Consider the following 16,087-nt stretch of genomic DNA (forward strand, 5'->3'; position numbering starts at 1 on the left):
TACCAAAGCAGAGACAGTCAAAAGTAACATCGACCATCCATTAGGCAAATTATTCATCAGACTAAGTAGTGGTAGGAGATGATAGTCAGTTCGATGATAGTCAGGTTAAAACTCACCTGTTCCAGCAGGCTTACTAACCATTCAACTGTGCCTCAGCGCCTTAGCACAAACTCTTGATTTTGGCGCTCTACAAATGACCTTTTGATTGATTGATTGATTCGATGCAAATCAAACAGATACCCCAACTCCCTCATACTATACGTTGACTGTCTCCTCCATGATCAGCCCAGACATCAGTACATTAATTACGTTCCGTTTGGATGTGTAAAATTGATCTAATTTGGATTCAGTACATTTCTATCTATAACCTAAAATAAACTTACTTGAATCTGAATTTCTGAAAAATTAGACATTTTATTTTAGCTTCCCCTTTTCTATTTGAAATTTGGTTTCCATGCCAGCCAGCCAAAGTCCAATCCTTTCCAACTAAACATTTAACAGAACTCCTCTATAAATAACACATCGTCGACAGTAACCTACAAATTGAAATTCCCTCCCTGCATACTTTCCCTTTCTACTTGTTTACGTGGCCATGTTTGTTTAATTATTACAATAGGGGAAATCTTAATAATCAATAACGGTACAGATGTTACCCACAGATGGTGTCAAACGTTCACCCACGGAGGAAAGAACACAAACGTGTTTGCCACGTCGCACTTATTGAACAGATTAAACCAATTTATTCGTCTGAGTTTACACAACCACAGAAAGATTTTACACGCTCTTCTTGTCAGGGGCATTATGTACAACATAATGTGACTGTACATTGTAAGGGGCAAGTTTTTTTAAACACCATGTACAGTTTTCTTACAATTGATAAAATTTGAATTACACTTTATGGGAATTAAATGAATATGTGAGGGGAGAGGCTAACTGCACACATGTACACGCTCGGCCAATTACAGTTATTAAAATTGAAGTGAAAGTTATAATTTTAAATATAGGCAAATAGCGTCAAAAGCATGAAAAGGATATAGTTTACTGTGCTCATTTTATTTGGGAAATAAAGTTTTAAAATCTATTTAAAGGAACACGTTGCCTTGTATCGGACGAGTTGGTCTATAAAAAGCGTTTGAAACCGTTTGTTATGAAATGTATATGATTAGAAAGATGTTTTAAAAGTAGAATATAATGTTCCACACAAGTATCACTCAAAATGGCACGGTTTTCTTTTTACGTCGCGAACTATCACGGTCGGCCATTTATGGGAGTCAAAATTTTGACTCCAATAAATGGCCGACCGTGTTATTGGACGATGTAAAAAGAAAACCACGCAATTTCGAGGCATATTTGTGTAGATCATTGTATTCTACTTTTACATCATCTTTCTAACCATATGCATTTTATAACAAACGGTCACAAAACGCTTTTCAAAGACCAACTCGACCGATCCAAGGCAACGTGTTCCTTTAAAGAAACGTTGATCCATTGTCATACATAGCTTCACCGGCCTCAAATTACCCCAATGGCACTCAACAATAGCCGTGGTGCCCTGTGCTTTTGCTGGGGTGCCCTCTGCAAAGTTCCAATACAAATTGACATTTTCCTCAAAGAAGTGCCCCTTACCGGAGCAAATGTGCAGTGCCCCTTCAAGAGCAAAGTTCAAGGCCTGATACATCAGACTACACAATACGTTTAGCTAATTTTATTACTAGTTTTTTCAAGATATAAGAACCAAAAGATAACCCCAAGGTTGCTGTGCCCCTTCAAGAGCAAAGTTCAAGGCCTGATACATCAGACTACACAATACGTTTAGCTAATTTTATTACTAGTTTTTTCAAGATATAAGAACCAAAAGATAACCCCAAGGTTGCTGTGCCCCTTCAAGAGCAAAGTTCAAGGCCTATAACATCAGACTTCACAATACGTTTAGCTAATTTTATTACTAGTTTTTTCAAGATATAAGAACCAAAAGATAACCCCAAGGTTGCTGTGCCCCTTCAAGAGCAAAGTTCAAGGCCTGATACATCAGACTACACAATACGTTTAGCTAATTTTATTACTAGTTTTTTCAAGATATAAGAACCAAAAGATAACCCCAAGGTTGCTGTGCCCCTTCAAGAGCAAAGTTCAAGGCCTGATACATTAGATCAAATAATACGTTTAGCTTATATAATTACTAGTTTTTCAAAACATCAGAACCAAAAGATAACCCCAAGGTTGCTGAGTGTGCCCCTTCAAGAGCAAAGTTCAAGGCCTGCTTTCAAAGCTTCCCAGAAGTGGGAACTGGGAATATGACAGATCGTTCTTAACGATGATCCAAACAGGTGACAAACGAATTAAAATAGCAGCGACTGACCCTCAATGGATTATCATTCTTTGGTTCATACATGGAATTAAATGATATTCAGTTTATACTCTTAGAACATCACAGAAACCCTCGCTGTTAGTGACAAAATCGACAACGGGCCTCGAATTAGTTAATGGCACCCACAGCAATCGCTGTGGTGCCCTGTGCTTTTGCCGTGGTGCCCTTTGAAAAGTTCCAAGAAAAAAATTCAAGGCCTGTACATGTATAATCACGTACAACATGGTACTCCATCACAGTAGAATTTATAGCAAGAAAAAATCTTTAAAGGAACGCGTTGCCTTGGATCAGACGAGTTGGTCTTTGAAACGCATTTGTATTTGTTTGTTATGAAATGCATATGGTTAGAAAGACGTTTTAAAAGTAGAATACAATGATCCACACAAATTTGCCTCAAAATTGCAAGGTTTTCCCTTTACTCTGCGAACTAACACGAGCCATTTATGGGCGTCCAAAATTTGTATTCTACTTTTACAACATCTTTCTACCCATATTATTTTTTAACAAACGGTCACAAACGCTTTTCAAAGACCAACTCGAATGATCCAAGGCAACGTGTTCCTTTATGGACAAAATCTACACAGCAAAGTAGATAAAAAAACATATGGCGTTACCACAAACTGAATTTTATATTATACTGTATTGTAAGCTTCTCTTTCCTGTGAATAGCAATTGGAGAAGTCTGTGCCGTTATCTCTGTGTGTCTATGTTGGGGATCCTACATACATCAGTACATCAATTCATATTGGTTGATTGTGAAGGATTGAGGAAGTAGGGATCTTGTGTAATTTAAAAACCATTGGACACTTTCGGAACAGTAAAACAAAACAAAGTTCACAGATTTACAAATAACCTACAGGGTTTACCAGAAGGTAATGGTGAAAGACTTCTCTTGAAATATTATTCCATGAAATGCTATACTTTTTGAGAAAACATTAAAACAATTATCAATTCTCGATATCGAGAATTACGGATTTATTTTTAACACATGTCATGACACGGCGAAACGCGCGTAAACAAGGGTGGGTTTTCCCATTATTTTCTCCCGACTCTGATGACCGATTGAGCCTAAATTTTCACAGGTTTGTTATTTTATATATAAAGTTGTGATACACGAAAGGTGGGCCTTTGGAAAATACTGTTTACCGAAAGTGTCCAATGGCTTTAAAGGAAGTTTCCTGGTAGGTACAGATCTGTAATCCACCTCTCTGACCCAACAACCAAACTAGGCCACTCTTTAACCATCTCAAAAATGCAACCGTCCATATCCCTGCTGTCTGAATTGAATCCCCAGCTACAAATGTTTAAAAATTCATTTGACTTGTCACTCCTGCGATAAACTGTGAACCTGGGTGTAGTGTTTCACTCGATTGTTTGCATCTGTGAAATGTGTCTGGGAGTTGAAGTTGAGAGAGTTGGGGGAGGGGGTGGGGCGGCCAAAGGTGTTTACAATCCATTCAGACTTCAGAAAGTTTCCCAGTGTCTTTAAGAAATTAAAAATGACCTTGCCCTGTCAAAGATTTAATTTCAGACCTGCCAAATGTCATTTAAAAATTACATTTGGCAGGTCTGAAATTAAATCTTCGAAAAACACAACGAAAACGTAAGAGAGTGTTACTGGAAATTTAAAAGCCAGCGATCATCAAACCAACACTTTTTGTAGGACAAAAAACACAATGTCCACAGATTTACACTAAACTTACACAGTTTGAAGATAATGATAGTAGAAAGTTTCACTGAAAATATTACATGCTGAGGTGCTGTAGTTTTTTGGAAATGAGTAAAACAATGTCATGAAAATAATTTTTGTCTCATGAGACGAAAATTATTTTAAGCATTTACAAACGTATTTTCATGACATTGTTTTACTCATTTCTCAAAAACTACAGCACCTCAGTGAGTAATATTTGAAGGGAAGCCTTCCACTATCATTATCTTCAAACCCTGTAAGTTTAATGTAAATCTATGGACATTTTCAAAACGTACCAAAATCCTTTAAATGGATATAAAACATTTACATTTAGTTCTAACATAGAGTTTCAGGATACTCCCAAGGATTTTCAAAACTGTAGGGAATTCTCATCTAAATTGTTGAAGTTTGGCTAACTTGGAACAAGGTCTTCTGAATGTTTTCTACTTGGTGCCTGTCTTGGTTCTAAATGCCTTAATGTGCATTCCTGAGTATTTATAACGATTGTATCTTGATGATTTTTGTGAGATCAGTGAATGATTTGAAGAAAAACATTTATAATGTAAATTTAAAAAAATCTTTTTTTTCCCGCATCAGCTGAAAACTGTGTGTATCGACCAACAATTCATGCGAATCAGCCCGATACGCTAGCTTGTGCATGGAGGGGAACCCTGAGTTCTCAATGGTTCCACTACCTACTTCCAGCCATTCCCTGTCCCATTGTTACATGTATGTTCTACACTGTACTCGACCAACAATTCATGCGAAGCAGCCCGATACGCTAGCTTGTGCATGGAGGGGAACCCTGAGTTCTCAATGGTTCCACTACTTCCAGCCATTTCCTGTCCTATTGTTACATGGAATGTTCTACATTGTACAGTACTTGTCTGCCCTATTTATCAAGAAGCTGAACATCACTGATCCCTGTTCCCATGGCACATTATTTATGTAGCTAGGAATGTGAGAGGTTTTAGGGTCAGACGAGGTCCCCTCCTTAAGCTGTAACTGAACCCACTGTGAAAAAAAAAAAAAAAACATAAAAAGGGGGAAAATAATTGCTTTTTAAAGCTGCAGGACCTGTGATCCCAACAGAAAATAATTGCTCGGAAAATGTCTCAGCTAAGCAATTTTGTTGTGCCATGCTTCATGAAATTGTGCTTATAAGCCAATTTTCTCTAAGCAAAAATACAGTTGGACAAGGGTTCCACCGTTAGTATGGAATTTTGGCTGATAACCTGTTTCTGTTTAGCAAGGTTCTTCTGTGCTAAACAAGGGTCTTCTGTTCTTAGCAATTTGTTATTTAAAAACATTTTTTTTTTTTTGCTTTGGACTGAAATAAAAAATGTGTGACCTCAAAGTCAACTTTGACTGTCAAAGAGTAAATAAATTCACTCAAGAGTAAGCGCAAGCACAAAGTTGACAAAGAAGTCGTGTGAGGGCATCGTTATCGTCTGAATAGTTCTTTGCACACATTTACTCATGCATGTGGTTCAATGTATGTTGTACAATAGCCAGGAGACTGTTTAGGGTTCACAAGGTCAACCTGTCAGAATGTGATGACTTCTTATCATAAATGTGTAGAAATCCCAGATTTCTCCTGTCATCTGAACATGGACGCTTTGGCTGAGTATAATTTGTCCTGTTTTAAATAACTGAAGTGTGGCATCTTTGTGTTTATTCTTTTAGGCAGTGGTTTGGGGTTTTATTTTTCCAACGAAAATGTTATCTTTGTTTTCTGAATAAGTGAATTGATCCCTTCTCTCGAGTTTTTTAACAAAAGTTCACCGTTGTTTTCTGAACTGAATTGAACCGTTTAAACAATCTGTTAGAATTTCCCATAATGATTCTTTTTTTAGTGCAATTAATAAATTTTGGATTAGTTCATTGGCCATTCTTGTGTGTCAAGCGTACAAATATGTGCGTTTCCATTGTTTCCTCAACGGTAACGGTTGATGTCTAAGACGGCGGCTGGATGGCGACAATGCACAAGGTCTTATTTGTTAAGGGGAAGGTATGCATCTGGTAATCACTCTACCAGTTTTTGGCAACAGAAACTGTTGACTAAAACCCTACAGCAGCTTTTGATAGTTTTTTAATCATTTCATTTCTAAGAAGTATGGTTTATGGAAAAACATATCAGTTTTTATCCAACAAAATTTGAAGCCCAGAAGCATTACTGAAGCCCGGTTCATACTTCCTGCGAATGCAAATGCGAAGCGAATTTGATGTAAATAGGACGTCACAACCCTCCTTTCGCAGCGATATACGCAAGTGAGTTCAACAAAGTTGAACTGCTGCGAGTGATTCGTTGCGAATTTGTGACGTCAACCTTCGTATCGCATTCGCATTCGCATTCGCATTCGCAGGAAGTATGAACCGGGCTTGACAGAACCCTCTCTTAGATTGTGTACTCAAAGTATCGATTGGTCACCCTATCGGTCATTATTGTTCCAGATTGTCAGCGATATTTCAAAAATGTGACCACCTTTTAAAATTAAATTTTCAAGGGTTAATTTTATTGTACATAACAGTTCGAAAAGTACACTTTCCCTTTAAATATATCTTCATTCTTTGTGGCAAAATATTTTTAAAAGCTAGGAAGACCTAGGAAATCTTGCACAAATATTGACAGTTCAGAGAGGCATAATAAAATTACACCATTGAAAAAATAATTTGGTGCATTGCTCATGTTAAGTGGGTTGGCTCATAGGATTCCTGTGTGTCCAAAACAACAACTTGCTGAAAATCTGTCATGATTAGTCAGAAGAAGGGGAACTCCAGAGAGTTGTGTGGGTCCTCCAGGACTTAACAGGGAAAAGGCCAAATACACAGAACATGTTTAAGTGTTTTCTCACTGGGGGCAAATTGATGGAGCTGATGTTTTTATAATAACCAGGGGGAGGGGGGGCTTATGAATTTTAATGGTGTGTGCCATACTGCCTCTCCCATATTATGATTAATTATTTCCAGACTCGTTTTTGAAGTTTTTTAATTATGAGACACATTTATGTAACAGCTTATAAGGGTTTAGCATTCAGCACACACTGCCAGAAACACCGAGGGAAAACCCTGTCCACTTTACTAGCCTGGTTGGCTACTTTTTATTTTTAAAGTCACCTGGAAGTGGTATTTTTTCAAAATAAAGCTTTTGTCACTAATATATGTTTTTTGATGAGTGGAATGTGAATAAACAGTTAACTAAGGTTTAACACAATCAGTTCTTCTGTTATTTACAAATTTAAGAGTAGACCCCGACCCGAGAGGGCGCTGTTCGTGACGTCAATCGAGGCAGACTTTGCCTGTAATGCGAAGAGTAAACACAATTGCAAAGTACATGTACGGACCAAGTCGTGTGTTTGTACGTTTAAAAAAAAAAAAAATGTTTTTTTCCGGCAATGCCGACCAGGTGAATTGCTGCTGAATGCAGAAAAACACTTTTTGAAATATACCAACTCACGACTTGGACGTACATGTACTTTGCACGTGTGTTTACTATACGCATTGCAGGCAAAGTCTGCCTCGATTGACGTCACAAAAGGGGTAGGCGGAGTCAGCCCCCCAAACAACTTTATATATTTTTTAAACATATAAATCGTGACAAACAATTACTAAAAAAATTGTTTTATTGTTCGTAAGCATATACCCTTTTGTTTGAAAGAAAAAAAAAATTCTATTTCCAGGTGACTTTAAAGTTGAAGTGCTTAGAAGCCTGCTAATGTAATCCCCTTGGGCATTCTAAATGGTTTCAGTATGACTTTTGTGAATGAGTCTGATCTGAAGTCCACCCCTCCCAAAAAAGAAGAACAAAATATAATAATTTGTGTGTGCATATCAGCCTTAATTCATGCGTATCGGCCCGAGAACACTGGTATTTGTTTGCACTATTTATGAGTGACCTTTCAGATTACACCCCCCTCCCTCAAATCAAGACCAAACCTGTTAATACTTTAATCAAGTAAGTGTATCCAACAACAGCAAAACACAGTCTTGTACAATGTGTAGTAGATTCGAATCAACTTCACCAATTCGTTTTAGACAGCCTCAATTATTCAACAGCAAAGTCGCAAAAGTTTATAGATCGCACATTTGTTATATTTTCTCGTGCCCCCCCCCCCCCCCCTCTCTCTGTTAGTGCAACTATAACATCCGTCCACATCAAGCGTTTGACAGGACTTCACACTGCATATTAAGGTTAGCTAATCCAGGGCAAGCTGAACGTAAGGCAACCGTCCCGAGGGCGCCATTGATGGGGCAATGACACCATCTCAGCTGGTGTAGATCATCTAGTGTTTCGTCCCCCCAAGAAAAGCAAACGCCCATCGCTAACGGATGGTGGACAGGTAAAGACACGTCTTTGAATTCATTACAGGCAATGTTACGTTATAAATGATCTAACTAAAGTTATAAAATAATAAATGCTGAAGGCTGAAGTCCTCCAAAGACCCCTGTCGAAAAGGGGTAACAAAACTTAAAAGTCAGGAAACAGAGACTATAATACGAAGGAGCAATTTCCTTTCAAATACCTTTAAAGGCAAAGAATTACATTAGTTTTTGGAACCGTTTGATTGTTTAAATCCTATATGCATAATAATAATAATACAAAGTTATGCGTTTTATTTTTTAAATATCACCAACAATCTTGAGCGATTACATGCATGTTCTCGCAGGAAGAATAAATCATAAATGGAATACACTGAGTAAATTTTCTGCATGAAACGATTCTCAGATTGAAAACCTTTCTCTAAAACCCAATTTACTAGTCTACGAAGGTTTTTAAAAACTATAATGAAATATAAAAGATGTTAAATTTGCATCGGGGATAAAGAATATTAATTTTGGTTTTTACCCATACACCGATGTGTGTTAGCACTGTATACTCAGTACTTTCCAGAGTCCTGTGAAAAAATATCACAGGCATGTTACTCGGGTGGGATTCGAACCCACGACCCTTGCAATTCTACAGCAGTGTCTTACCAACTAGACCACCGAGGCGGCCCGGTAGCTAGAGGCAGTTTGAATCCTATGTTTTGGCAGCGGGCACCGCAACGATATAATAGATGTTAAATTTGCATCGGTAATAAAAAATATTAATTTTGGTTTTTACCCATACACCGATGTGTGTTAGCTCTGTATACTGGGAAAGTACTGAGTATAAAGTGCTAACACACATCGGTGTATGGGTAAAAAAAAAAAAATTAATTATATGAAATAACAAACAAAACAGCTGGTGCAAATTGCTTACTAACCAAAATGACCCATCTTCATAGATCTGCTGAAGCATAAAAATATAAGTTTTCTGCTTAGGAATTAGGACAAATGTGCAGGATACCAGTCAAAAATGGTGAGGTCACTGAATGTTACATGGTATGTTGGCTAGTAACCTTAATCTGGTAAGCATTTTGTTAAGCTACTTTTTGTAGTTAAAGGATTTGGGAACTTTTCAAAATGTCCATAGATTTACATTAAACTTACAGGGTTTAAGTTCTAAACTTGAGGTCTCGAAATCAAATTGGTGAAAAATTACTTCTTTCTCCAAAACTATGGCACTTCAGAGGGAGCTGTTTCTCACAATGTTTTATACCACCAACCTCTCCCCATTACTTGTCACCAAGAAAGGTTTTATGCTAATAATTATTTTGAGTTACTACCAATAGTGTCCACTGCCTTCAAGCGATGTAAACAGCTCCACGAAATTGGGCCCTGGGTCACAAAGGGCTCAGATTGACCTTTAACTGTACTATGTATTACTCTTAATTGCTAAGCCATACAAATCAGATCAACACCCCATCTTTATGCATCATAACATTAGAGCTTTGTATGAAATCGCGCCCTGTGGTTATAAATGCAAATAGTGGCCCATTATTTCCAAGCCATCTTTCTTGAAGACTGACAAGTTAAAAAGTAACTTGCTAACAGAGAATAAATTGCCAAGTTAAGTGTGATGTCACCACACAAATCACTATGGCAATATCAACAACTCGTCTGGTGATTCTTAGTGCTTGCCCTTTGGTTATAAGCAAACATTGTTACTATGGCCCAACATTTCCACCCTAGCAGAGTCTTACTCTAAAGGTATACAAGTTAAAAATTAACTCGCAAACAGGGAATATTCACTCAAAATCTCTTGGGGCAAAAACAGTTCAATCCTAACAGAGTGTTTCTCTAAGGCTTATAAGTTAAAAAGTAACTCGCCAATGTGCATCCACCCGTTATGCAGGCTTATACAGGGAGAACCTTGACTAACCGCATTACATCACATTTTGTGTGTACTACAATGGTTTCATGCGAATTCTACAGCATAATCTACACGCAGTCCTTTCTCTATGCTTTTAAAACAGTATGATTCAACACGCTGAACGTGACTTTATACTCATATCCTGAATACTGTTATGTCATATCTTTTCCTTACCAGCTGGACGAGCTTGATAATTATTAAAGGGGACCTATTTGACTTAAATATAATAGCAATACATTTATAATCTCAAAGCGCTTATTATTATTTCGGATGGGACGTAAAGCCGTTGGTCCCATGTGTTGTGTAACGCATGTAAAAGAACCCAGTGCATTAATGGCGAAAAGAGAACTTGGGGGTTCGCCTCGATTATCCTGGCTGTGGCTGCTTAATGCGCCGTAGCACCTTGTAAACCCTTATACGGTGCTAACTAGTTGGGTCTCAGAACTCATCACTGCAATAACGTATCTTTTTGAAAGTTTGTATACTTAGCGCCTTGAGTACCTTGTTTGGTAGATACATGCGCTATAGGCCTATGAGACTTCGATATTATTATTATTGTTTATTTCCAGACTGGGTTTTGAAGTTACGAGTCCCATGTAACACCTTTTTACAAGGTGTTGCAAAGCACTCACCAGCCACTGAAAGAACCACTGGGCAAACCTCTTCTCTTAGCAGTTAGTTTATCTGGGTTCTTTATACATGCATTACACAAGACAGGGGACTAACAGCTTTACATTTCATCTGAAGGACGCAGCAATTAAAGTGTCTTGCTTTTAGGAGTAGACACAAGTGTGAAAACTGGAACTCAAACCAACACTCTGCTGATCATAAATGCCAGAGCTTGAGTCCACTGCACTTGACCATTGCCATACAAAAATGGAAATTTTGTTTGACCAATGATTCAGGCAACTGCAGTTTGTCAACAACAACAACACAAAAAGAGGAAATGTGGCAGCCACAGTGATCTTAGTGGTCAACAGGCCAACTGCAAGGACAACACACAAGGATCAGTCAAACTTCTTTCCGAGTGGTCCGGCTGAATAGTAGTTACGTGTTTAAAAGCATCCCTATTTTATATAGACTTATATACAAGTATAGACTTGTGTAAGTAAAAAGCTGGCGGACCAGTGAAATGACAAGTGAACTGGTCCTGCTGACTAACACATTACAGGCACGATAATATATTTTTGCTTTGGAAAAATGTAGGAATATTTTACTGGGTGGGTACAAAAGCGACCTACATACATACATATGAAGTATGCTCAAATATACATTTTAGGATATTTAATCAGTTTTTCAGATTTGTACAAAAAAAATACAATTGGACATGTGTTTCAAATAAATCCGTAATTCTCCCTTACGAGAATTCATATTGTTTGACTGTTTTCTCAAAAAGTAAAGCATTTCATGGAATAATATTTCAAGAGAAGTCTTTCACCATTACCTTCTGTAAACCCTGTAAATTATTTGTAAATCTGTGAACTTATTTTTTTTCTGTACCAAAAGGGTCCAATGGCTTTAAGAATATCACGCCTGTGGCTAGTGACCAAAAAATTCCAGGGCAAACTCTCCACAGTAAGACTGTGTTTTTCAATATCCAATGAAACAGATGAGAAACCAGAACAGGGTGAATCAGCCTTTCATGTGGCATACATTTTCTTTAGTTCACTTCGAAAACACAGAATCAATCACCGTGACAACTCATCCTGTATTATTCAAAATCATCAATCAGTGAAGTCAGGAAATCAACTCGTTATGTGGAACTAACAAATTTGTTACTTGTGTTATGTAAGATCTTGTCAAGAAATGACAACAAATCAAAATAAATAAAATGTAAATTAAGACTCGTAACTTTCCTCCAAAATTGTTTGCATATTTTCTCCCGTGATTCCTGTCAGTATTGTCAGACTTGACTTTTCACCCAATGCAAGTTTTATTATCGATATTGTATTCCATGAATCAACAGGAACAAAAAAGCATCCCAAAACGATAGCAAACAACTGGGTTTTAGCATCTTACTTTCATTTGACGTTTAACAAAAAAAAATTCTTTAATTTTTCTTGTGTTTACTGAAAACCAGACCGCGACAGGAACAGAATCAAACAGAACTTAATTAAGGACGGTCCCTTTAAACTCAAGAATTCCGGGGCAGGAAGTGGAGAATTTACTCTGCAAATCCTCCAGTTTGTTTGTGTCTATACCGCTGGCCAACATGAACACAAGTAAACTGCTACGCTACACTACGCGTACACTACACCACTCAATGGCATGGTCCAATCTTCCTATCAGTACAAACAATTATGTAAACCTTACGTTTAAGTTTGAAAAAGTGTCAAAACGCATCTTCTATACTAGCCAGCTGGACAAGTTACCTTTTCATTGACTGGTCTGAAAGCACTTTCACTGTGACATGACTCAAATGAAATAAGGATGATTTTCAACACTGACTAAAGCTGTGTTCCCATTAGCCTCTTTTTAGTACCCCAAATTTTCTGTAGAATGACAAAATTAAATCTAATGGGGACGCATGGTAAACTGACCTCCCTGTCAACTTACCGCGACAGTGATGTAAAACTAACAGGACGAAAGAGGTTACGGAAGACTTCTGCGCAGCCACAGAATACTATCAGGGCCGCTAAAAAGTTCCAACGGGAACAGCTATGCGCTGTAAACCTACCGCGACCACACTGTAAAACGATATGCATTTGTTGCTGAATGTTAGTCCGCATGGGAACGCACAGTAGAATCACACCAACGCCAGTCACGGTAACTTTCTGCTTGACAGCGGTGGATGAAAAAGCCCACTGGGAACACGACCGGACCACTTGGAGGGAATGTTTGGTCCTCAGTGTGTTTTAACCAGTCCTGCTGGGACCAGTTAGCTTTTCTCATTTGATTGGTCTCCCAGCGTCTTCATCGGACCACTTGGAGAGAATATTGACTGGTCTTCAGGTGTTATAACTCACTGGCATTTAGCCAGCAATAGAACCCTGCCAGGATTTAGACATGTTTAGTTTACAGGGAATTTCACTGTGTTTAAAAATGGCAATGCGTGAGCCAGCCATTAGGAATGCAGTCACAGCATGCAGCTATTATGCAGTACATACAGTGCAATGGTTCAAGAAAGTTTTGTGATGAGTCGGTAATGTTTTGGGGTTTGAATTGTGCAACCTCTAGTGTCAACTTATTGCCAATCCAATGAGCGCAAAAATGGAGCTTTGATTCTGGAGTTGAATGAAGGAATACTAACGAGTGAAGGCACACAACATTATAAGTGCTGAAATACAGTAAAGCTGCAATGCATCTTGCAATCAGGGAGATACTTAGAATTACATTCAACACTATAGGGGAAACGTTTTCATTATCAGAGTGATTTTCAAATGTGTTTATCCAATCATGGAAAGTTTGCTTTACTTTTAGGGAGCTTTCAGCAGAATCAGGGAGAGTGTTAGCACTGCAAGAGTCTGACTTAGGACGAGTCTCAGTACAGCACATCAATATATAAGCCCTGCTTCATTGATCAGACCATAGAGAAAGAACGATCAGACTGACACCAGGAAGTCTAAGATCAATCTACTGATTAGTGGAGGCTGGGGGTCTCTGCCTCAAGTGAAGTGATCTTTTATAACACTAGTACAGTGGTCACCAGGCCAAATGCATGTTATTTTTGTCGGACAAGTCAAAATTCTGCCCAAGTGGTCCTTTTTTCTAGATCAATGCTTCCAAAAGATAAGTTTTATATAGGCAGGGTATAATTTTGATAATTGTCAAAGACCAGTATCCTCACTTGGTGCATGGAGGTAGAACTGAACATGCATACAATTTACATAGTGTAAAATTTCGGCCCCAAGTGGTAGATTAAGTTGCAAGAAAATATACACCCTTGTTGCACAGATATTTGAATTGTGTGCTTTCGGAAAGGCTGGCTGAGAAAGGGTTCAGAGAGATGGCTGAGAAAGGCTTCAGGCTTAAAGCCATGATCAGATCATGGAAGAAAAAGAACACAGATTTAATAGATTTGGTTGAAAATAACATATTAACCCCTTGCACGCGCGTCACACGCGGGGACTGATGCCACGCTCACCATGTTGGTGGGTAGTTAGGTTTACATGTACTAATGCTGCGTCGCCTAAAATGCGCACCTCACTGCATAACGCACAGCATAGAGTTATATATAATAACACACAGTGAAATTCCCGCCAGTAATGCGCATTCAAGATTTTTCTGATGATGACGTCAGGTGAATTGGGTCAATTCTCTAAAACTACACTACTTAAAAGGATGTCGTTTCTAACATTGTTCAAGTATCATATCAACAGCTCTCTAGTGCTCTTTACCAAATAAGCTTTATGTCACAATCAAACTCAGGTACCAGAAAAAAAAACACTGTTGAAAGAAAACTGTAACAGATGTTGAGCAGTGAAAAAAGCTTCCAGACTAATGACATGACAAACTAGTAACTGCATGGTCTCGCTGGCTAGCCACTGAAATGAATATCAGCAAATCCTGTAGTATGACAGTAGTCACTACTTACTATTCTGTGGATATCACAAAACAGTGGGAGGAAACTCAACTATTGGAACCATGCCACAATCAACCACTCCTTAACCATGGATGGAATGCTAATACTGGACTGCATTGAATAACACAGGATGGTATCAAAATGATAAACATCCTTTTTCAGGCCATGACAAAATAAAACTGTGATTAAGGGGCCCCAATCGAGAGAAAGGAGATCCTATGGTTGTTGTTGTTTTTCTATGCTAACTAGATTATTGTTGTTTGTGTGCTTCTTTTGGGTGTTTTTTTAAGAGGGATTTTGCCTGCTGTTGCTATTGGTTTTTGTTGTTGTAAATAACAATTTTGGGATTGTGTTTTGGTGTGTCGGTTGGGTATTTCTTTGTTTGATTGTTTGTGGGGGGGTTTGTTTGTGGGGTTTTGGGTTTTGGGTTTTTTTTTTTTTTTTTTTTTTGGGGGGGGGGGGTGGATATTGAGTTGGGAATTTTGTGTTTTTTGCATTTGTATTGCTTTGTCTTTATACCATTGTTGTTCGTTCCATCTTCTTTTAAAAACACAGTCTTGCTTATTTTTTTTCAATTGTTTAAAATTCCTATATCAAAATAATTGACACATTTTTTGAAACAAACTAGTCTGTTAGTATAAAAAGATGGCAGCATTTTTGCAGAACAGATGTATTTCTCTGTTTGCGAGTAACATTAGAACTGAAAAGGGTACAACTGTTTAGGCCCCAAAATTTCGCGTGAGTTTTCCCCGTTTGCGAGTTACTAACTTGTACCAAAAAATTCTGAATAATAAACACTCACCCTCTCGGCCGTACATCCGGTAGCGACCTGTTGAGAGATATTCTATCGCTCGCCATGAGGTTAAACTCGTTTATTTTGAAGAGTCTATCGGACTCGGCTTTGTGTTCTGGCTCAATATGAACCGGCTTTCCCATCTCTCCAGGGCCTCCGGAGTTGAACTGCCGAGGTACATCTGTGGATAATGAAAAAAAAAATTCAAATTCATTAAAGGCAGTGGACACTATTGGTAATTACTCAAAATAATGATTAGCGTGAAACCTTTCTTGGTGACGAGTAATGGGGAGAGGTTGATGGTATAAAACATTGTGAGAAATGGCTCCCTCTAAAGTGCCATAGTTTTCGAGAAAGAAGTAATTTTCCACAAAGTTGATTTTGAGACCTCAAGTTTAGAACTTGAGGTATCGAAATCAACTAAACGCACACAACTTCCTTTGACAAGGGTGTTTTTTCTTTCATTGTTATCTTGCAAC

The 16,087-nt window shown here is 38.1% G+C and overlaps 1 protein-coding gene across 1 annotated transcript in view; it reads right to left on the bottom strand.

Moving 5' to 3' along the window:
* LOC139948869 (polypeptide N-acetylgalactosaminyltransferase 13-like) overlaps window positions 1-16,087 on the bottom strand; it is a 51,397-nt gene that overhangs the window by 19,290 nt on the left and 16,020 nt on the right. Inside the window, exon 3 of the mRNA XM_071947224.1 lies at window positions 15,618-15,789. Within this exon, the coding sequence (XP_071803325.1) occupies window positions 15,618-15,789 (172 nt within the window). The remainder of the gene's footprint in view (window positions 1-15,617; window positions 15,790-16,087) is intronic.

Source organism: Asterias amurensis, chromosome 16, assembly GCF_032118995.1.
Source record: "Asterias amurensis chromosome 16, ASM3211899v1".
NCBI classification, from domain to species: domain Eukaryota; kingdom Metazoa; phylum Echinodermata; class Asteroidea; order Forcipulatida; family Asteriidae; genus Asterias; species Asterias amurensis.